Raw genomic sequence first — 23,250 nt, 5'->3', positions numbered from 1 at the left:
GTAAAATTTTTATTAATTTTTAATATGAAATTTGTTTTTTCTGATGAATAAGAAATTTAAATAAAGATGTGTGGCTAGGGGGGGGGGGGGGTTGAACCCAAACCCCCCCCCCCCCCCCCTTCCCTGGCTTCGCCCCTGGCTGCAACGACAGAGCGACAAACTCCCACAAGGCTTATTCTGCAAACTTCTTCCCGCTGCTATATATCATTCACCCGATTGCACGCATATCGGATAACTCGGGTGCCGAAAGGATTCTGCATTCGATGCAAAGCCTGGCTTTCGCATCACATAACATAACCAATCATATCATACGTCTATACTGGATTACTAATGAAATCATATAGTTATGACATTTGTAGCTAATCTTTTTCCCGTGATTAAGCAAGCACGAAAACCAGATTTTCTTAGACAATTGAGCTACTGAAAATTGGTGTTGGAATATAAGTGACATGTGTGACATTAAGGACATTATAGTTAATCTGATGTTCCAAGCAGAATATTGCTACGCCTGCAATTATAATAACAAAAAAAAAAATTAATATTTATAGAACACTTTAACTTATAAATATTTGTTCAGATAATCTTCTTTTATTAAAATCTGGAGTCATGTCACCCGGTTATGGCATGTGTGACATTAAGGACATTATGGTTAATCTTTTGTATCAAGCAGAATATTGCTGTTGGAAATTTAATAAAAAAAAATAACCATTTAGCTCACTAAACTATACATATTTGTTAATATAATCTTATTTTATTTAAATCTGGAGAATATCAAATCTTGATATTTAATTTTTTTTATTGCAAATGCATTTTTATGTACCATAATACGTATGCCCTTCTTGCACTGAAGCGTATGATAATTTTCGTTCGGTTTTATCGCGCGGTACTATAATTATGGTACATGTTTCAAAACGAACTTTATCACTACGTACTGAATTTAATCAAATACTGTAGAGGGAGAATACAGGACAGCTCTATACTAATAGCAAATACTGTAGAGGGAGAATACAGGACAGCTCTATACTAATAGCACAGCCGCGCGGGCGAAGAGCGTCAGTGCTGCTACCTAGCGGCTCGGCGTGATAACAGCACCCACGGCCATGCATTCCAAGCCTAAAATGTATTAAATTCAACTCGTCATTGCACCTAGACTAATCAACAGATTCTTTTGAAAAAAATTGTGTTGACCGTCGTATTCTTTGCGGCCATGCAGATGTAAATTTATTTGCTGAAAAGTTAGTTGCTTTCGATGTAAAAAATAGTTAACAATGAACAGCATATTTTCAAGGAAAATTGAAGTAAAAATTTTCAAAGCATTCTATTGCTAATCATCGTTCATTTAGGGAATTATCTAATGAATTAATTAAATCATCCAAATTTTTTAGCCACTAAATACTATTGATTTGCTATCGTTCAACAGCCTATTGGTTAAAAGTTTTTTTTATGAATATTTGCAATATAATGAGTACAGTTGTTCATATAGTGTATAATACATATATAATAATTATATGTACAGTTAACAGAGATTTGAGCACGATATTATGAAATTAAATAACATGGACATTTAAATAATATTGAAAATTAAAGGGAGATGAAAAAATACATAATTTCAGTATGACATAAATATGTAGAAGTACATATCGTTTGACACAATGTAAATAAACAATATAATCCTTAAATTAGAACTTACAATTGCACCATCTTAAGCTACCATAAATATTAAATATGTATTAATACCTCGTTACTTTAAAATAATAATATTTAAATAAATGCATTATTACAATGGTACCAGAGCTAGAACAAGTTTTACAAGATTCACTTCCATTGTAAATGAAAAAGGCAAATAATATACAAGAGACGAATATGCTTGTAAAATTGTATCCAGCTGTACCTAAATAGGTAGCAAAAAGTTTATTTTCCCCGATCATACCTTATAACCACTGCTATGCTAGATATTCCATACAATTTACATGTGCATGACTTTTTTGCTTTTATGTTTTCTTTACTCCGGGTTTCCCACATTCATCGTAAAACAAATATTTTAATGTCATAATCAATTGTTTTATAAAAGGTGTAAACGATGCTTTTGCGAGGAAATACATTATCTGAAAAGGAATTGTGTGAAAATAAGAAGAAAAAACAAAGTGTAAAATCACTATAATATCAACAAACCATGAAATAAGGCATATTTAGTTAACAATGAAAGCGGGAAGTGGGAAATAATACAACTCACGATAGTATGTTTTTCTAAAAGAAATATTTTGACTTAAGGAAAATTTTTACGTTCTATAAGGCAAATAAATTTAAAAAAAAATATTTAATAATATTTCCTTTCAATTCTGACGGTTACTCTTTGTACTTCAGCGAGTTTAGTTTCAGAGGTTTTCGTATGGCGCGGCCGTGGTCGCGGCAGCTAGGGGCAGTCAGCACGCCGAGCCGCGAGAGCGCAGCACCGTCGGTTTCTCGCGAAAACGAGCGAGCTGTCCTGTATTCTCCCTCTACAGTATTTGATTTAATTTCGCAAAAAAGACAATATACATTACTACAATTACTGTTTTTCGCACATCACACAAGCGATTATTTTTATGATGCTTAGTTTAAAATTTATTTTATAATGTTTGAAAGATCTGTACTGTAATTATAATGGTAATCTCACAAATGAGCTTAAAACAACGCACAATTACTTACATGCTAAAATTCAGCTGCGTAAAAAAATAAGGTTAATTTAATACAGTACTTAAAACTTACGTAAATTTAAAGAGAATTATAATACAATGAAATATCACTGTATGTTTGGATTAGCCAATTTGACCGGCCATGTTTACATTACGTCTTTAGAAAAAAAAAATCCGAAGTTGCACGAACGTCGGTACAAATTCTTCAGTGGTACATGCTCTATGTTTGTCGTTAGTCTACGATATTAATTTGTAGTGTTAATTTTGTCTGTGTATTTCTATGACTATCCTTCTAAATAAAAAAGGAGAAAAGAAGTAAAATGGGTTGTAGCTGAACTTCGTGCAAAATAAGTTTTAATATAATTAACTTAACGGTAGGCAGAAAGTGTTCGAGTGATGTTAACCTTCTTTCATAAGTAGCAATTTATTGAAATAGTATCTTAAAATCATTCTCAAATGTAATAGCCCTTCTGCTGTCATAGTTTTACAAGAATACAATTACTCATCTCAAACGCGCACACAATTTTTATAGTTGAACCATATATCTTAGATAGGTAGTTGTAACTTATTATTTAAAAATGACAGTGCATTTACACACTTGTCACAGTTAACCTAGATACATATTCTGTTCTGACTTTTGTTACCACAGTTGTTTTCAAATTGTAATCACAAAAATAGATAAATGGGAAAGCACTTGTTCCTATTGAGTGGACTTGAGGGTAAGGTGTTGGACGTTAAGGGTGTGAAGGGCCTATGGACAAAGTCTAAGGTGTGGAAGGCTGAAGTAGGGGAGGACTTTGCACCTAAGTGGAAGCCCAAAGCAGGTGTAAATCTAAATCTGATAAGTTAAGGCTCAAGAAAACATGCACCTAATTGAAATACAATGTAATACAATAGGTAAATAGCAGCTGCTGGGAAATGTGAATAATAAACTGAAGAAAAAGGTTGGTTTTTAATGTCAATTACCTACATTATAATATAATGTTTGCAGGGTGTTCTCATTCAGGAAAGTCAGAGAAGCTGAAATTGGTCAGGGAATTTACTTATCATGGAAAAGTCATGAGAAATTCTTAGTGATAGTAGTTCAAGGGGAAAAAATGTTATGCTCCAGCCTGAAATTTCCCAGAATGAAAGCTATTTTTAAAATTTTTTTCCTTCTTAGTATAACATGCCATACGCAAAGTTTGGTTTCAAATAAGGAATTGAAAATAGATCCAGGCTGGCTAAAGGAATCGGAGACTAGATTTTCTTTATTTCTTTAGAAAAATCATAATTAGATAAATTATTTTAGAAAAAATTATTCTGAAAAATTGTACCTAATTTTGGTCATGAAAAGTCAAGAAGATATTATAACACCCTACTTGCTTTGTTAAAATATTTTAAGTTCTAAAAGTAATTTTTTTTTTTTTTTTTTTACACCTAAAACCTTTTACTTCAGCATTGTTTGCCTTGTTTTCCCGAAACTTATGCTTCAAAAATTTACGGCTTGTGAGTGACTTTCTGATTTGATCATAGGCCATTGTCTCTCATGGCACTATTTTATTTTATTTAAAATATTAAATACTTTGTCAAAGCAGTATGATTGAGAATTTACCTACTAGGAACGGCTCCAGAACTGGGCAGGCCGGGCAACTGCGACTAGTGGGACCAGTAGCGTAGCCAGGATTTATGTATGGGGGGGGGGGGGGGTTAAGAAACATGGTAAACCCCCCCTAATTAAAAGGGGGGGGGGGGGGTCCGGGGATCCTCCCCGGAAAAATTTGGATTTTAAGGTGTAAAATAGTGCTATTTGAGCAGTTTTCGGTACTTAACTTTAAATATTCTAATGGTAGAAATATTATTAATTTTTTAATAAAAAAATTCTTTGAGTGATGAAGTAAGAAATTAATTAAAGATATTTTAATCAATCTAAGTGCCTTGTCCACTTCCACTCAAAATCATTAATCATGCTCGAAGCTCGACAATACAAAAAAAAGGAATAAAAATGGTTGGGTTTCGGCAGAACTGGCCTATTCCTGGAAACAATTAGCTTCAGCTTATACCTGCTTATAATTACCCCGTTGGTTAAATACAATAGGTGTAAGATATTTGAAAACTTGGGACCCGTCACGGCGTCACAGCCTTATAGCTTCTGCTCGCGACAGGAGTAGGGGAAGGGAAGGAGAATCGGTAGGGCTCGCTTACTCTTCCCCTCCAGTGCAGTGGCCGATGATAGCAGTAAGACACTCAGGCTTTTAGCTAACCTGCTTTCAGATGAGAAAAAATAATTGGTGCTAAAGGGGGGGGGGGGGGTTAGAACCCCTAACCCCCCCCCCCCCCCCCCCCCTGATTACGCCCCTGAGTGGGACTCCGCACCAGCGTTTTCCCTTTTTTTCCCTTGTTTGTCTAGATTTATGTGAAAAATATGGACATTAGTGGGAACAGGAAGAATTTTTTTTTTTAAATTTTTATTAGAATGCATCTTAAAGGTGCTGGTCAATACATATTTCGTGATGATAAAATTCAAATATTTTATTGCCTCATGTAAAATGAGATTTCATTGAAATTTTGATCATTAACGTTTAAAAAACTAACCTGATCGTAATTAGTCAGGAAAATATTAATGTGCCTTAAGATAATCTAGAAAAAAAAACATAGACGAAAATTAAAATACCACGTTGGCTTAAAAACATTTTAAAGGAATTAATATTGAAATTTTCCAGGGAGAGTTCTCACTCCCCCGAAATCTAATTTTCTCTGGAGACTTATCCGTACTTCCGCTATCTCCAATATGGCCTTTCCACGAATTATTAAGGCCTGGCAAATTATAGGGCCGCCACTGCTCGGACTACTGAGTGTAATGTCCAGTATGTACATTATGTCATTAAAGAATGTCCCAGTTATAAATATTAATTGTTATCATCTGTAAGCATTGTAGTGTAGTTCAAGGTCACAATCAAAGAATAGGTAACTCAAACAGTTTTAGATAAGCCCATGCCCGTGTACTGCTTTGTATTTTTCTCCCTTGCAGCGTAAAAGAATGGCTCTTTCCCCAATTAGTAGATGGTGAACTTGTAAAATTTATTTGGCAACAGGATGGAGTCTCTCCCCATTGGAATTACTTTGTACGACAGTGGTTGAATGTCAAATTCCCTGACTGTTGGATTGGTCGTAGTGGTCTAGACGACAGAGTTATTTTTCGCTGGCCTCCATGTTTACCTGATATAACACCGTGCTTTTTTTTTTCCCTTTGGGACTTTATAAAAGGTTGTGTCTATGTTCTGCCACTACCTAGTGATTTGCCAGAGTTGAGAGGCTATTGCTTCAATTTTCTCAGACTTGTTAACCAAAGTGTTTGTATGTATGGTTGGACGTGTGCCGTACAACTAAAGGTGCACATATTTAACATTTTGACGTCCCTTGGCTTGAGGCCCCCGGTTCCCTGCTTGCGTGAATGTCCAGTTATGCCCGTACTGCTCTGCGGAGAGTGGGTCCAGGCCAACGTGGCCGGGACCGGGAACTGCGGGACCTGGAGGGAGGAGTTAGGTGGAGAGGAATATTGGTAAATTGTTCCAATAACGATTCGGTGTTGACGGTTTTCACGAGCCCCTTTTATTAACGATTTATGACCCTGCCACAGCCTGGCGAAACCACCGCGGAACCAGCTCCCTTCCCACGGCGACCCAGACTCTTGTAACACCGTATGGTCCTTTATGACGTCCCGGTACAGATTGAGGCTGCTTATACGTAATACTAATCCCGTTAAGTTACACCACGAAGAAGCGCTGTGCGCGCGCGCCCTTTTACGTAACGTTCCGTAAGACGGTGGAAGTTCTGAGACCCGCAACGGCACGTCCACGGTCCGGAATACTCTGCGAGTAAAGTCTCTCGGCGACTCGTAAACTCAGTAACGCGGCGAATGACTCGCGGAGGCAGCTTGACTGCCGTACTCTGCTGGTAACGTCACTTGACGACTCGTAAACTCAGTAACGCGGCGAATGACTCGCGGAGGCAGCTTGACTGCCGTATCACTCGTGAACTGAAAACGAGAGTTGGCCACGAGCTCCAAGTACGCGCCTCGCGAGCAGCGCGGAGCGGCGTACTCGACCATCCTCGTTCGAGCCCTGAACACGACTGACTCTCCCCGCTCGCCCGCGGGCCGGCGCCCGCGGGCTGCGGGGAGGGGTGGGGAAATCGGCCGGCGTGGGATAGAGCCCCGTCTCGCGGCGCGCCAGGCTGCAATTACATATTAGCATACATGCGGAAACACAGAATATTCACAGCTAAACGAAACAATAATCACACCAAGTTTACGGAATTAATAAATTATACACAATATTTACATACGCGTTGAGGCCCGTGACCATTTGAAAAATATACACAAAAAAATATACAAAAACACAAAATCATATCTTGCACAATGGGCTCATTAGCCCGCTAGGGCGCACGCGGGTGCGTCCCTGGCCGTCGCACTTCACTGGGGGGAAACACACTACCTCAGGCCCCCGTCGGTGGCCAGGTACGGCCTCTGCACCTGAGAGGGTACGACGACTGTCGTCAATTTGTAAGAAAAACTAGGGTTAGATTACCCTCAATTTGATGTATGATTTTTTGTAAATAGTCTAAATTAAACTGATATGCTATACCATTGAAACTGGAACATTCTTTATGGACATTCTGTGTAAAGAATGAAGATAAATGTGAGGAGCAGTTCACTGATGACGGCAAAGACAAACACAGTAGGGTTCCCAGGACGAAACAGTAGCGATGTTTTAGGAACTGAAATCTGTTCCCGTCGTCAGGCGCAAACAGACTGTCGTTGTGTTGTCAGAATACCTGTTTTAATTTCATTGCTGGGTTCTTGTGTGTGTCGCCGTGTTGTTGGTGTTGTGTCCTGATTATCTGTTTAGTGTCATTGTTGGGTTCCTGTGTCAGTTGCTGTGTTTTGTGTGTATTTACTGTTTTTGTTGCAACTGTCATGTCATCTTTGTCAGCCCACTTTGTTTGTCTATGCTGTGATGCTGTTTTGACTTGTTCCTTCCACTGAATTCTCTGTGCTCTCTTTACATTTAACGTTTGACATCTAAATATTTTGGCTGGTTTTCGGTTTTTTTTTGTGTGTTCGTCTCTCTCTGTTCTTAGGTTTTTCTCGATGACATACAATGAAAACTAGCAATGGGATGTGTCCAAAATAAAAATTTGGAGGTGTCGTGTTTGTAATAAATTTGTAATTTGTTAGTTGAAATTGTGCAAACAATATATGTTTTGTTACAGATTTGAAAAATGTTTTAAGGCAGATTTATCATTCTTCGCTGTGTGTTGAATTATGACTTGATGAATTTGAAATGTAACATAGGAACGGTTAGTGATGAGAATGGAGCATTGATGAAATGAACGGATGAAAAAAAAACTGCAGTAGGCCTACTTGGGGAAGAATCCACCGGCTGATGGTAACAGCAGTTACTTTTTCCTCTTGCGGAAGAATCAAACCTGGATTTTCGTTATGAGTAACAAGTATTTTCACAAACTTGGCCTCAACTAAACTTAAAAGAAAGTGTTTTTGTGAATCTCTGAAAGTAGTTAATAGTAGTTTACAGTAATAATAAGATGTATTGATTTTTTTTTTCCAGAAATGTCACGAGGACGGGTGTTTGAATTTATTAATCGCAACATTGTTGCCTTTGTTATGGTTCCAAGCATTGTTGTGATCCACTGGGGTTGGATTAAGCTTCAGGACATTGAAGTTCTTGTCCCAAAGGACAGCAAAAAGGAATTGCCTATCATTACGGTTCGTTCCTCTTTTGTTTGTGATAAATTATTCACTGTATTAAGGTGGGAATCTAATGAGGTATTTTATGATGCTTGTTTAAGGGGGTGGTACCATTATTATTTTGCTTCTTTTTTTTTTTTTAATGTACATATATTGAATTCATAATTTAATGAAGTATGTTTATTATTTGCCTATAAATAAGTATTTCATTAAGACAATAATTATATTTATCATTTCTAAGAAGCTTCAATTCTTATATATAAATTTGAACTTTAGCATGAACTAACATTATGAAATAATATGGTTAATTTTTATAATTTATATGTAGTCTTGGTAAAATATATTTTTTCATGGCAACATTTATTTTCCCAATTGTAGGCCTATTTTGTGTTGGGGAGGTTTTTGATTACAACTCGTGCCCAACGTCTTTTCCGGCCCATATTTGATTTTCAAAACAAATTCAGTTATATTTTTCAAGTTATCTAGTAACGAAAACCATGAAAGTATTCATGTGCAAGATACTTTTAAACATCTTCCACAAAAAACTAAATAACAGTAACTTTAACGGTAACGTTTCGAGCAGTTTTATGTATTTTGACAACAAATGTGGTTATTTCAATACACTAAAATTAAATGGGTATAAAAGATGTAAGTACAGACAATAGTCCATGGGCGTAGATCCCGGGGGACCAGCGGGGTCCAAACCACCCTGGAGTTAAAAAGCCTCTAACTGAGGGGGACCGCTTGCACTTGCAAAAGCATGACTGTAAAATGGGTTTGATGTCAAAACTTATTTTTGATGGATAAATGTATATTTTAAAGTATTCTGGTTATTCCATGTTTGTAGGCCAAAACATGGGCAGTATTCAACACACGAGCACAGTATCCAGAGATGTCTTGTCGGTTAACCCCAATTGCAAAACTCGCGACCCGCACAGGGACCCCACTTGCTAATCTTACAGATTTTGCGCTCCTGATGTTTATTGCTAGTTATTAAGAGCTGGAATTTCATTTTTTTTTTTTTTGCAGCTGTGGGAGTTGAATGTATATTAATTCAAATTAAAAACTGTCATGTTAATGATTCTGGCACTATTAACAGCAATAATTTTTAAAGAAAAAGATGCCCCAATACAAATTGCTAAAGTGCTGCATCTTTAGAGTGGCATGTTTTGAAATATTTTTTAACAGTGTAATTCTGTCACTTTTCTACATGTCTGTTGTGAAACATGTTGAACATAGAAACACAGTCACTTCTCATGTGGTACGCTTGGCTAAAAAGGCAACTGTACTGTTGCCGACATACTGTGTGCAATAGAACCATAATGTAGCATTTTTGTTCTTCAGTGCCTTAAAAAAAAAGTGCCCACTTGTCAAAAAAAGCTGGCAGAGTTTTTCACAAAATAATAGATAGACCACACTGTGACATTAAAAATGGGTGTAACTCAATTCTATCAATTTTTTTTAGTTTTGGCAGTGTTTTGGGTGTGCTATATAATTTTTTTTATTGAATATTTTAATTGCTAACAAATAGTTAACAAATAAGTAAATAAACAATTATAAAAATAATAAAAAACTTAACTATAGATATTTTGCTGTCGCTTTTTCATGTTGTATGTATTGCTGGTACACATCCACCAAATTTTATGCCCTCAGTTTCCAAACACCTTGCATGCTTAAATAAGTAAAAACAAATTCATTGTTTGCTTGGTTTTGTGTGTTTCAGGGAGCAAAGTATTTAGAAGAGAAAGTGAAAGAAAAGTTATTATCTTCTGATAGCAGCAGTGGCTCAGATTCCCAAGAATAGGTTGTCCATTCACAGTACGTAGTTTCTGTACATATTTTATTTCACAACATGAGGGTAAACTAAAAAAAACTAATCCCTTTTCATGTTTTTACAGTAACATAAAATAGGGCTTCTACTAGTCATTGTTTTGATCAACAAACAAATAATGCTAGCTTGCAATGACAAATACTTGCCATAATTCTGTTGATATGATTTAGTTTATATCTTTAAAAAAAACCAGAGAACATAATGTGGCTAGACAGATGTCCAGAAAAATAGAACTGGGTTAACAGTTGCTTCAACAGACAATTTGTGGTTTGGCAGTGTAGGTTATCTACCTGTCATAATATTCGCGAAAATGCACGTTCAGTCACGGAAGTACTGGAAAAGTTATGGAAGTAGGTACCAATATTGGTGGTCACGTTTATTCTCGTTGGCTATACACGATTTTCAATTTACTTTATCTAACGGATATTCTATCTTAGACGGCCTGTTAGTCACTTTCATAACATGTCGTTTTGTTGTATAATTCGGTACTGCCTGCATCTTATATTTTAATTTTTATCAACATTTCCTCATCTACTTGATGTCCAAGGGTAAAGAGAACTAATCAAACTACGAATATGCTTGTAACTACCATTTTGTTATGTAGATGGGTTTTATTTTTGGCATAGTGTGGTGAGTATCCAAACATTAATAATCAGTGCAGCATGCTGCATAAAAATATTCATAATGTGTAGTTTACCAATCACATTTACCTGTTCAGTAAATTTGACAAAGACGTAATATTTTGGTATTTTTGTAACTCGTGCAATTTTTATTTATGTTTAAGTAATGTATTCAATTTCGTAACCAGTTTTGCAAGTCTTGTTAGTTGTACTGTGACTTCATATTTTAATAAAGTAGTTGTTGCTCTTAAATAGTTCCACAAAATTTTATATATATGATTTGAATTAAGTTTTGATTTAAAAAGCTGATTAATTTCATAATAGTAGTAGTTGCATTTTGATGCTGTGTGGTGTTTTAAATTATATTTTAGTGCTATAAAGTATACCGACATGCTTTTCGGCATTATTTCGGTTTTATCTAGATTTACCATGTAATCTTGTCTATTAATTATGTAAGTTTCTTACATTTGCTTTAACTAAAAGATGCAACAGATTTATAAACATGTATTGTTCATTTATACAGTCAGAGAAACCTAAGAAATACGAAAGAGTTTGCTGATAAACATACTTGATAGCATTAAGTAATCCATAGTGGTTTTTATCATTTTACCACAGTCCAAATTTCAAGCCACAGTGAGACGCCTCAAAACATTGTCTACAACAGGACTTGACCACATTTGCTTCTCTTCACTCAAACTTGCATACCTACCAAAAATTTTCTGTGATACAGTTAAAAAAAATATAGATGCTAAATTATGAATTTTATTATAAATTTTTTTTATAATAAAAGTCACTTTTCCATATACATATATATATATATATATATATATACTTTTCCATATACACACACACACACACACACACACATATATATATATATATATATATATACTAGATAATGCCCGGCATGCGTTGCAATGCCTCAATCAATTTTTTTTGTAATGTTTTAAACGTATACTAAGCATATCTCTTTATCTCTCTACTTCTCTATCTCTCTATGTATATCTCTATAACTCTCTCTATCTTTCTATTTATATCTCTATCTCTCTATGTATCTTTCTAGCGGACCCGACAGACTTTGTCCTGCCCAAATGTACTTTTTGTGAGATATGGATATGGCGGTAAGTATTTCTACGCTGGACATTTTGTATCTTCTCATTATACATACCCCTCCTCTTGGGCACGCCACTGCCGTTACCAAAAACCTTTCCCATGGTTACGCAGAAGGCAACAACAATGCAAAAGCCCGTTGCCATGGAGGCTAATTATCAACAATGCTTAGTTTTTTTGCTTTTAAAGCGTGTATTTTTAGTTTTTCTTAACTCAGAATCGAGATAAAATTTCCAATTGTGAATCTAAACCATCCTCGAATCCCCGTGAACTCACACACAAAATTTCATCAAAATCGCATACAAACAGACAGACAGAAAAAGTACTGTTTTACTATAGTAAGATAGATAGATTATTCTTACATGTTCGCATCCATGCAGTATATGAAAAATCAGCATGCATAGCCCCACACCTATAACTATAAGTATCTGCTGCCCACGACTTTTTCCGCATGGAATTTTGTATTATCTTGCACCATTTAGAAATTTAAACATTATAACATAACAGTTGATACAGTTGTAGTAGTTTTCTTATGTTCACAAATGATAATTTTTATCACCTCTATTTCAGTCTTTGCAATAAAAATATGTTACTACCTAAATTTTGAGTAAATATGTTTCTACTTTCAAATGTAATGACGGGAAGACACTTCATAAAATGTCTTTGTAAACCACATTTACTGTTTTTTCCGTCTCGAGCTAGAATGTAAAGATTGTCTGCATTACTGACCCGCGAGCAAGCTACATACATTTCAGAGAGAGAGAGAGAGAGAAAGACACCTATTGAATGTCTATCTAACTAATTTTTTTGTGAGAGCATATTTTCATTAAATAAATCATGAAATCATTCAACGATAAAAGCTGTTTATTTAATTAAGCGGACGGGTTCGCTCCAAGGAGAAAATTGACGCGGTGAGACCTCGTGGACATAGAGAAATGACACACACTCACTATTTGTGTGGCTATGAAACATGATTTTTTTCTGCAATTTAAATTGTAATATACAAAAAGGGTATTGAAAATTGAAACAAATATGGCGACACTTTAAACTGTCAGGATCTTTATTTTTTTCTTACTCTCTACTTAGTTCCTTACAATAGCAAAACTTAATGGCTTCTAATAATGCGTTGCAATTTTTGCTTTTAAAGCGTGTTTTTTTAGTTTTTATTAACTCAGAATCGAGATAAAATATCCAATTGTGAATCTAAACCATCCTCACTATTTGTGTGGCCATGAAACATGATTTTTTTTCTGCAATTTAAACTGTAATATACAAAAAGGGTATTGAAAATTGAAACAAATATGGCGACGCTATAAACTGTCAGGATCTTTATTTTTTTCTTACTCTCTACTTAGTTCCTTACAATAGCAAAACTTAATGGCTTCTAATAATGCGTTGCAATTATTACTTTTAAAGCGTGTTTTTTTTTATAGTTTTTCTTAACTCAGAATCGAGATAAAATATTTAATTGTGAATCTAAACCATCCTCGAATCCCCGTGAACTCACACACAAAATTTCATCAAAATCGGTCCAGCCGCCTAGGAAGAGTTCAGTGACATACACACGCACACAAGAAATATATATATATATATATATATATATATATATATATATATATATATATATATATATATACTTTTCCATATATATATATATATCAACACTTAATTCAAATCACAAAAATATACTATTTAATGATAACATAATATTTAATTTTTATAATTTTTTATTTTTTAATTTTATCATTTATTATTAATTTTAAATATTTAATTTAATTCAAATATTTAATTATAACAAAATATTTATTTCTGAATGTAATGCATTCAGAAGGATTTTTTTTTTACAAACAAATGTATGTACTAAGTACTAGATTGGAAAAATTTATTTTACTCATATTTGATATTAACTTATTTTTACATTACAGCATTGGTACATTTTTTTAACAAGTACTTGCAGATTCATTTATTGTTCTGACACTTTTGGTGAAATAAGTATCGTAAAACATTTGTGTGTCATATGTTCAATAATATGCTATCTTTATGAATAAATTAACAGAATTCATAAAAACAATAAAAACAATAAAAACCAAATCTACTTTTTCAAAAACAAAATTGGCCTACAAATGAAACCATAAAATCTTGTCTCTATAATTAGCATTTACTACATTTTAATTTTGTTAGGTTCTGTAGCCCTGTAAGTTACGTATCATTATGAGAGTTTTTTTTTTCCTGGGTATCACCTATTCCTGTCCTTGCTTCCTACACACATTTTATTCTCAGGTATTATAAAATTAGCTTTAAACCATGTCATTCCTATTTGAAGACATAGGTGTGCCCAGACATTTCCATTATGGGGGGCCCTGCTAAATTTTTAAATCAGAAGCCGAATTTAGAATGTTAAATAGCCTAAATACATTCACTCATTGACTTGTTTATATTTTTGTGCAGTATCAACGAGATGTTTACTAATTAATATTTATATCCATATAATTTTAACAATCTTGAAAATATGTTTTTATTTTCATAGATAATGTTTAAAGGGGACTTACACATTTTCCCCCCTCGAATTTTCCAATAGCTTGGTCCAGATCTACCTTGAAATGAACTTCTTTTTAGTGAATGCAAACACAGCAATTTAGACAACAGAACTTTAACAAACCTCTTAAAATTTTTTTTTTTTTGCTTGGCCATTTTAAGGGACCTCATGTTTTAAATAAACTAAGGCGGCTTTATTTCCAGAACGATAAAATGTTTAAAATATTGTTAATTAGCATGCTGCAACACTGAAACACAGTTTGAGTGTCAGTGCCAGGAATATACGAATATTAACGAACGCATTAGAGAAAATGCCGATCTGAGTGATTACATTAGGGGGGGCCATGGCCCACCTGGCCCCCCCTGTAGGCACGCCTATGTTTGAAGACATTGTACTGAAAGAAAAAGTGATGGCTATGGATCTTGGAGGGACAAACGCATGATTTTCGACATCATGGCATGAATGACTTGCAGATTAGAGATGAGATAAAGTAACATTAAAAGAAAACTCATTTTCTGTGATAAAGTACAGTTATTTTATTTGTTTTATTAAGTACTTAACAAGAGTGGTCAAAGCTAGATATATCATTTTGAATTTTTAAAAAAAAATTAAAAATTTTTTCAGCTAGTACTCGAAATATATTTGAGTAAAAAATAAACATTACTTTAGACTAATGTAATTATTTCAACATACGTATTATTAAACACACCAGTTATTTGAACTTATTATGCAAAAACAATTTTACCTCCAAGTTGCACAATAACTACCGTGAAAATTGTGCTGTTAAATAAGACTATAATAAAGAATACAAAAAAAAGTTTGGTTATAAGTTACAGCAGGTGCAAACTCCTAGTTTTTCAAAGGTCTTCTAAAGCCACTACTATTAGTAATGCCTTATGTTCATAAGGTGATGGTTACTGGTTCGTTTCCTCCCTCGGCGTATTTGTTAGCAACAGGTTGTATATAAAAGTGGTTCAAAGCCCATTACAATCTTGGGGGTCTCGTCAAATTATGTTTCTATGCATAGCAGACGGACGTCAAACTCTACCTTTGCTTTACTTTATTTTTCTTGCGACAGATAAATTAAAGATGTCAGGTGTGCTGGCCGAGCCGTTAGGAAGTCTCCACATAGTAGCAACACTCCGGAGGTTCGTGGACCTGCTCTCGTCGAGCCAGGGGCCCAACGCCGGGCTGAAGGTGGTGGTGACGGGAGGCGGCGTCGCCCTCGTGACGAGCAGCTCTGCGAGGATCGTCCGGAACCTGCAGCTGGAGGACCCCGTGTGCCTCTTCGTCGGCCAGGTCGTCAAGGCACAGCTGGAGCGTTGCGGTGACTCCGGGCTCTACGCGGGCATCCTGATGTGCCGTGTGGTTGAACGCGTGCTGTCTCGCGAGGACAGGCTCGACGTGCAGCGCGCCTCGAGGATCATCCAGCGCGTAGCTCTGAAACTTGTGCGGTGTTTGGAAGAGGACGGCGTCAGAATCCCGGTGGAATTTTCGTCCGTGGGGCAGATGCTCGGAGTCGTGAGATGCGTACTGTCGACCAAGCCAGCGTGCGGTCTGAGGAAAGATGACCGCGAATCACTGGCCGTGAGCATCGTCAAGGCCTTTCTGGGGACGGTGGAAAACGACATGGGACACGTGATCGTAACGACGGGCGACGGAGCGAGCGTGGGATTCCGCGTTTACCGCGGGATTCTGTATCAAGCTACGGATGAAACTTTGCAGTCTTGTTACGATGGCTGCAATGTGTCTTTGCTGCTTTTCAACTTTATGCTAACAGAGAATCAGAAAGATGACAAAATCAGTTCCAAGAGAAGTGTTGATATTTCGGCTGAAGACGTCGGAAGGGAAAATATGCTTGACGACATTCTTTCAGTGTTTCGTGAAGCCGTTAAACTGAATGTGAAGATCATCGCATGTCAGAAAGTGGTTCATCAATCACTCAAGATTTATCTCAGGAGGAAAGGCATTTTGTTGTTGGACCGTCTGGGCACAGCTGCGGCCAGTGAGTTGGCGAAGCTGAGTGGCGCTGTTCCGATCTCTAGTGTTGGCAGCGACGTGATTGATTCTCTGGACTCACTGTTGGGACGAGTGGACAGTGTCAGGCTGGTACATCACGACGGCAAACCTTATCTCTGCCTGGAGCGCACAGACGGCAACATCTTGACGTTATTCATCAACGCGATAGGCGAAGAAGCAACGTCAGAGCTACAGGTATTGTCTCAATTCTGGATTAAATTGGCTCACATTCCACCTCAAGCTGTGTGTGCACAGAGCTATTAAAATATTTCACCATGTAGTGCATTGTTTTTATTGGTTACTGACTTGAGTATTTAAAATCATTGCATTTGACACAGTGAAATTCACACATGCTGCATGTGTTTGGTTGGTCAGTATAGGGTATTGTATTGGTGCCAGTAAATTAAAGTATATGTTGAGAAGCTGTTTCATTTATCATTGAGATGCATGACTTAGAATTACAAATGCCAGCTTGGATTTATGAAATGACGCACAGATGTGATATTTAATTGCACTTACTAAATGCACTATCTTCTGTGGACTTTTCTTTTTAGAATGACTGTATCAGATATCCTGTAGATAATCGTGGATGATCATCTGCAATGGATGCTAGTACAGAATTTAAAATGCAATTCACCATGCACAAGTTTGGGTGGGTGGATGTTAACTTCGAAAGTTCAAATTGTTAGATAGTTGCAGAATGTTAGTAAGAGATAAATGCTTTAACTACTCTCTGCATGGAGTTGACTGATGCAGTATTAAAAAAGAAATGAAATTTGAAACCTGCTGATTGATGACTCTACAGTATAAAAGGAGATACAGGCATTCAAACTGGCTAATGTCAAGTGGCTAGATGACGCTGCAACACATCAACTTCTATGCCGTTCAACCGATCGCCGTGGGTAAACAGAAAATCAAAGGTCATAGACATACAAACAGTAATTGTGTGTCAGTTTTCTTATGTCCACCACACTGTCATATAGCACTATCCATTTTGCTTGAACTCGCGGACAATGTGTCACCGCGTGTTCAGCTCCGGCAATGCCAGGTTCTGCAGCTAGTATGCATGTATATTGACGTCAACCGGGCCTGCACCCCAGGAGCCTGGTCAGCCTCCGCCATCTTACCCCTCGCCACCGTTCCACTTCCCTCACTGGCATTCGTACCGTCACGAAACTACGTAGTCGTGTGTTTGAATAGCGCACCACAAACTACCACAAGAGGGCGCTGTAGCGGCTGTGCGACGTCCCCTTAAATTTATAATAAATACAAATGCATTGTTAATCTTTTATTTTTTTTCCCTCCGTGAATTTGTGTCGCCACTGACGGGTGGGAGGGTTTCGTTTTTGTTCAATATATAATTTTATTTATTTAATGTAAAGACTTTGCCAGGCGGACCAGAACGTGAGCCGTAGTCTGCCTTTATTTTAATATAATAAATTAATGACTGTTTTGTTTAGTAATAGCAGAGCCGTGGGAGAGCCATAATTATAAAAGGGTTTTTGTATTTGTCCTACCTACGTAAGATTTAAAGACACTCAATCATAAGAGCGTAACGGTAATCTGGCCTAGCGGGAAGGTGCCATGATGTTCCTGGAGCGCTCTGCCAGTTCTCCGCCGCCAATGGCCGAGGTAAAACGCAGCCTTCCGGACCCCGGGGACTTCACCCTATGTACTCTGATCTGCAGTTCTGCTTTGTCTGTAATCAATTATTAATCACTTTCGATTTATTCCCAGAGCTTGCCTCTGTCGAGGGACTGTTCTATTAAATCTTTCTCAGCTCTTAACGAGACTCCGTTTAAACACATACTAAGTAATTGCTTTGTGCGGCCACATGCGTGGGTCTCACTAGGTACCCTAAATCGATTGAGTGCCTTGGGCCTTTGAACTGTCATCTCGAAGCTTTGTATGGGAGCGCGTGTATACATTAAATACCTTAAGTATGAAACTACCTTCTTTTCTTTTACCGATCACGTGGCGACCTATCCACTGTGAGCAGGCGTGTGGGATGCCTTGAGAGCCCACGATTCATTTATATAGTAGTATAAGCGTTCCTGATGGTGAAGGCGGGCCGTGCCTGAGTGAATTACGTGTGGCAACCCACACAGGCGACGTCACGCCCTGAGGCGGATCTCAGCCGAGTTCACGGCCCTTCCACGTGGTAGCGCCCACTCTCTCTTATCACCGTAAAGACCCTCTGACAACCCAAATCACTATAATATGTTTAAGTGGAAAAAACTTTAGTCTCTTGTAATTAATTAAATGTTTTATATCAATTGTTGTAAGTAGAGACTGGAAAAATTCGCGAATTAATTTCGCGATAGGCTAAAATACAAATAGTTATACCTCAGTACTGCCTCTGCTATTGGCTCACAACTCACCTGGGTGACTCTGGGCCAATGAGAAACGCCCGACCAAAGCTTTATCGAATCACAGGCTACTACGTTGGGACGTCTCACAAGACAGCAGACCAATGAGTGGGTGACATTTGACCGAGTGTAGGTAGAACTATGGAGTTCATCCTGCAGGTCATTGAACCCGCGAATTTTTCCGGTCCCTAGTTATAAGTTATGTTTCTGCATTGGTTGATGCACTGTAGTCTGGGTAGAATGGTTGTATCGTGGTGGACGTTGTATTGTGAAATTGGCGGAATAACGACAACAAAAAAAAATCAGTTAAGAGCTGATTTAATTGTGACAGTTTTCAGCAAATTTCATACAGAGTCTGAGAGTATTTTTAGTTATATTTCTCATTGAAATTGACAAGTGAAGTGATTCAATTTTTGTTATGCACTGTAATTACACTTTGATGTCATCACCTCGACTTCCTACCAGCTGTAGAGATGTTTCAATTTAAAAAGTAAAAAAGTGTATTTTTATAGTTATCTTAGTTATGAAACATTGAAAGGAAGGTGACTCATAAAAATAATAAGAGTGAAGAAGAAAAGGAATCTTGTAGCTGTCAGAAATATATTTTTTCATAAAATGTTGTTTTTAATATAGAATAATCTCTCGTATTGTGCTGACGTATGACCAAGCAGTGTTTGAAGTTATACTTCTGTTGGTGCTTTCTGAAAATATGATGAGAGTGGAGTTTCACAATGGGTGTGCACATAATGCAAAACATTTTCACAGGTTAAAAAAACACTACATACAAATGAAAAATAATATTTATCTGTGTGTGTGTGGTTGTTTGTGTGTGTAAATGTAAACGTGCACATGTGCAAGTATGCGCTTTTAAATCTTATACTTTAGTGATTGATTTTGGATACTGGTCCATATCATTAATAATAAAAAAAAATTTATTGTGAATATTAGTGATAGTAGAAAATGTATGTATAAACTTTTTCAATTATTTATTAAGTGTATTTATGTAAGTAAGGTTGTTTTTCTGTATGTTTAATTTGTAAATTATATCATTATTTTTTAAATAAATAATTAAATTGAGTAATAAGATAAAAAATTTAGCCTATTTATTGATTTTATTACTAATGAAAATTTATCTTGATTATTTTATTAATTTAAATAATGTTATACAATTGTTTAGATTAATTTTGAACTTTGAGTAGTTATTTAAATTTTTTAATTTGATTGAATTTATACTTTACCAATTGTATTTATAATATATCCCCAGTCCTTTTATTATTTTATTTATTTTAATTTTTTGCATTCAAAATTCAAGTTATTTTTTATTACACCATGTAAGTATAACTTCCAAATGTGCATACATAAGTACATGCAACCACTTTTTTCTTCTTTAAATACGACCACGTGAACACTTTTCAGGCGGCTTTCCCTTATGTTGTCAGGTGGTCGTGAAGCAGTGTCTCTCCGCGCTCCATCAGTTGCTAGCCGAGCCAGTGGTCGTGCCCGGCGCGGGCTGTTTCGAAATGTGTGTTTGCGCTTCGCTACAACAAGTAAGAACCATTGCCATACATGTTGTACACTTGGGCCTCTTTCTTGTGAACAAATACGCCATAATAGCATATGTCATGATATTAAGCAGCATTAACCAAAACTTAATTCAAATCACAAGAAGAAGAAAAAATCTTAAATGTTTGAAATTCCAGGAATGTCATTATTTCAGGAAATATTTTTTTACCAAAGTGCTATAATTAATTTTATTTGTTTTATTGTGCATATCTTATTGAGGCACTTGTAAACCATAAATGTTTATTTTTATTATTCTGGATATATCTGTTTTAGACCAATTTATTACATATCATTTCACCGTAAAAACAGCAGCATAAAGAATACACTAGTTTATTAAAATAAAAACAATGACACTGAAATCTTCTGTTTTAAAAATGATATTGGGTCAAAAATAAAACCATAAAATCTTGTCTCTAACTATCTGTCAGTAAAATATTAAACTAAAATAAAATGCTTTAAAAAAATGGTTTTCACAATAAAGTTCCGATAGTCCTTTACATTCAGGACTTTGCTGATGTCGGATTTAAAAAAAAAAATGCTGTATCAATGGACGGTATATCCCTGTATCGATAAATGCCAGTTGAAAAGCAAGATGGTGTTCGGCTGCAAATATTGTTCAGCAGGAACACAAGGATAAACATTTCAGTGCAAGCACGGGCCAAAAATGGAGGTGGGGACTTCCCAATGGACCATGCCCACCAGACATAGCTAATGAGTCTTAACAACGGCAGAGTTCTACTGAAGAGACTGGAAGTGTGCCGATCAATCTGAACGACCCTGAACCGTGTCGAACGCTCTCGACTATTTCTGAGCACTTTCTACCGCCACCTATGTGCATACTGTAAAAGAGTTTTTCTATCTTAGCGTAAAAAAACAATATTAGACTTAAGTTCGCTTAGTTGGCTTAAGTCTGTACATTACTAGAGGGTTCTAGACCGTCAAGCTTTCCGGACCATTGCATTCCGGACTTTCGGAAGTCTACTAGTATTTGAAAATATTAATTACCTAGTTTTCTTCTGTCCAAAATCATAAAATGATATACTTTTATTGGGCTTCGATGGAGTAAGTTTTCCTGGGTGGGATGATCATGTTACGTGCATATATTAGCAAAGTAGGCATTCTTGTTTTAATTGAACATATTTTATCAATCTGAATTATGTTAAAGAATAATTACCTATGTGCACTGATGCACATTGGTACCTAGATGCATGTGAAATTCAAATTTGTGCATTTTGCAGGGTTGCGTTTAAAGACATACATTTCTTTACAAAAAAATTGTGTTGGCATTCCCTACTACATATTACATGTAGTATAGGTAGTTACTCCACCTATTAAGTTTTTCACTTAATGAATCTGTTACTTATTAATAGAGACCTGCAAAATTCGCGGATTCATTGACCTCTAGGATAGACTCCACAGTCCTTTAAATACTCGCGGAAATGACACCTCTTCATTGGCTACTGACGCGTGAGACGTCTCAACTAGTCTGTCCGTAATTCGGCACTTCCTTGGTTTAGCGTTTCCCATTGGCTCACAGTTCCCCGGATAAAATGTGGGCCAATCGCAGAAGTGGTACAAATGTGTAGTTGTTTCGATGCTAGCCTATCGCGGAATGAATCCGCGAATTTTGCATGTCTCTACTTATTAATTAAAGCTAGCTCTAAATAAAAATGGGAAAAAATTAATTTCAATTGTTCCTAATAGATGTTGGACGATCCTGGTCAGTACGACTGCTCTCGAAGTCAGCTGATGGCAGCTCTGCGCATCGTGCAGACGGCCGTCTTGTCCGCCGCGGGGCTCCGGATGTCTGTGTCTTCGCCGGTGGCCGTGGACTCTGTGCACCGCCACGCCTGGTTGGGCAGGACCGTCTGCCGCTGCAAGATGGTGTCGGCGTCCGACGTGGATTCCCTCGGGGGGAGTTGGCGCGACGTGCAGTGCGCGAGCGAGCACGGCTTCTTACCGGAGTTCGAGTGGTTCCACCCGAAACCCGTGTCTCCGAAAGGAGTTGGCGAAGATGTGAACGTCGGCTTGTACTGCAGTAAGGCCAGTGCTTTGAAAACGGCTCTTGAGAGTGCTGTTAACCTTCTCAGCATTGGAATGGTAATTCAGAAATGATAAAAAGTGCTTTGAGAATAGTTGTCTGTACATATATTAAAGTTTTAATAATAGTAATTTTGGTTTTAATTTTCTAGTTCACCTAAAATAATTCTTGGCTGTGATGAAATGCAATGGGTCGGACTGTATTTTGGGGAAGAAAAATAAACCTGTTTGCCGCTGTCCTTCTGCCCCTCTGTCCACTCCGTCTCTCTGTCTAACAGACACCCTGTCATTCTCACTCATTCTCTCTGTCTCTCTCTGCTGTTTGCAACTAGCAAACATCAGCAATTTGAACGAAACTTTTCTTTACTAATATTAATGCATACTTAATGTTTATGTTGGTCATTCATTTGAATGATGAAACTATATTTTGAAATAATAATAATTATTATTATTTAGTTTAAAGAGCATGAGGTTTAGTTGGACCGATATTACATATTGTCTTTAGGATGTGTACCTCTGGTAACCGTGCTGAAACACTTTTACGTTTTCTAAAACTTTGGTCTGGTAGGCTCCTGCCTGTCACTTCAGAATCAGTATGAGCTTCAAAACATAACTGTGTAAAAAAACCTAGTTATTTTACTACTCTTAATCGTATCTATTTTATCTCTCAAAAATATTGTTAATGTATCATCTTATCATTGTCTGCTGCACATAGTTTTATTGCGCTGTACTTTTAGT

At 36.6% G+C, this 23,250-nt stretch overlaps 1 protein-coding gene across 2 annotated transcripts; it reads left to right on the top strand.

Annotated features, from left to right (window-relative positions):
• Positions 1 to 10,234: 10,234 nt before the first annotated feature.
• Positions 10,235 to 22,644, top strand: LOC134538358 (molecular chaperone MKKS-like). Of its 2 annotated transcripts, none has more exons than XM_063379612.1 (3): positions 10,235 to 10,242; positions 11,939 to 11,996; positions 15,600 to 17,005. In XM_063379612.1, exon 3 carries the CDS (start codon positions 15,611 to 15,613, stop codon positions 16,802 to 16,804), a length of 1,194 nt encoding a protein of 397 aa, XP_063235682.1. In that variant the 5' UTR covers positions 10,235 to 10,242; positions 11,939 to 11,996; positions 15,600 to 15,610; the 3' UTR covers positions 16,805 to 17,005. The 2 variants fall into 2 exon arrangements, with proteins under 2 accessions (XP_063235682.1, XP_063235684.1); XM_063379614.1 differs by lacking the exons at positions 10,235 to 10,242; positions 15,600 to 17,005 and adding exons at positions 20,349 to 20,456; positions 22,177 to 22,644.
• The last annotated feature ends 606 nt before the right edge of the window (positions 22,645 to 23,250 follow it).

The sequence above is a fragment of the Bacillus rossius genome, chromosome 13, assembly GCF_032445375.1.
Source record: "Bacillus rossius redtenbacheri isolate Brsri chromosome 13, Brsri_v3, whole genome shotgun sequence".
Taxonomy (NCBI): Eukaryota; Metazoa; Arthropoda; class Insecta; order Phasmatodea; family Bacillidae; genus Bacillus; species Bacillus rossius.
Note: the sequence above shows the minus strand (reverse complement) of the source record. Positions and strands in the feature narration are given on the sequence as shown.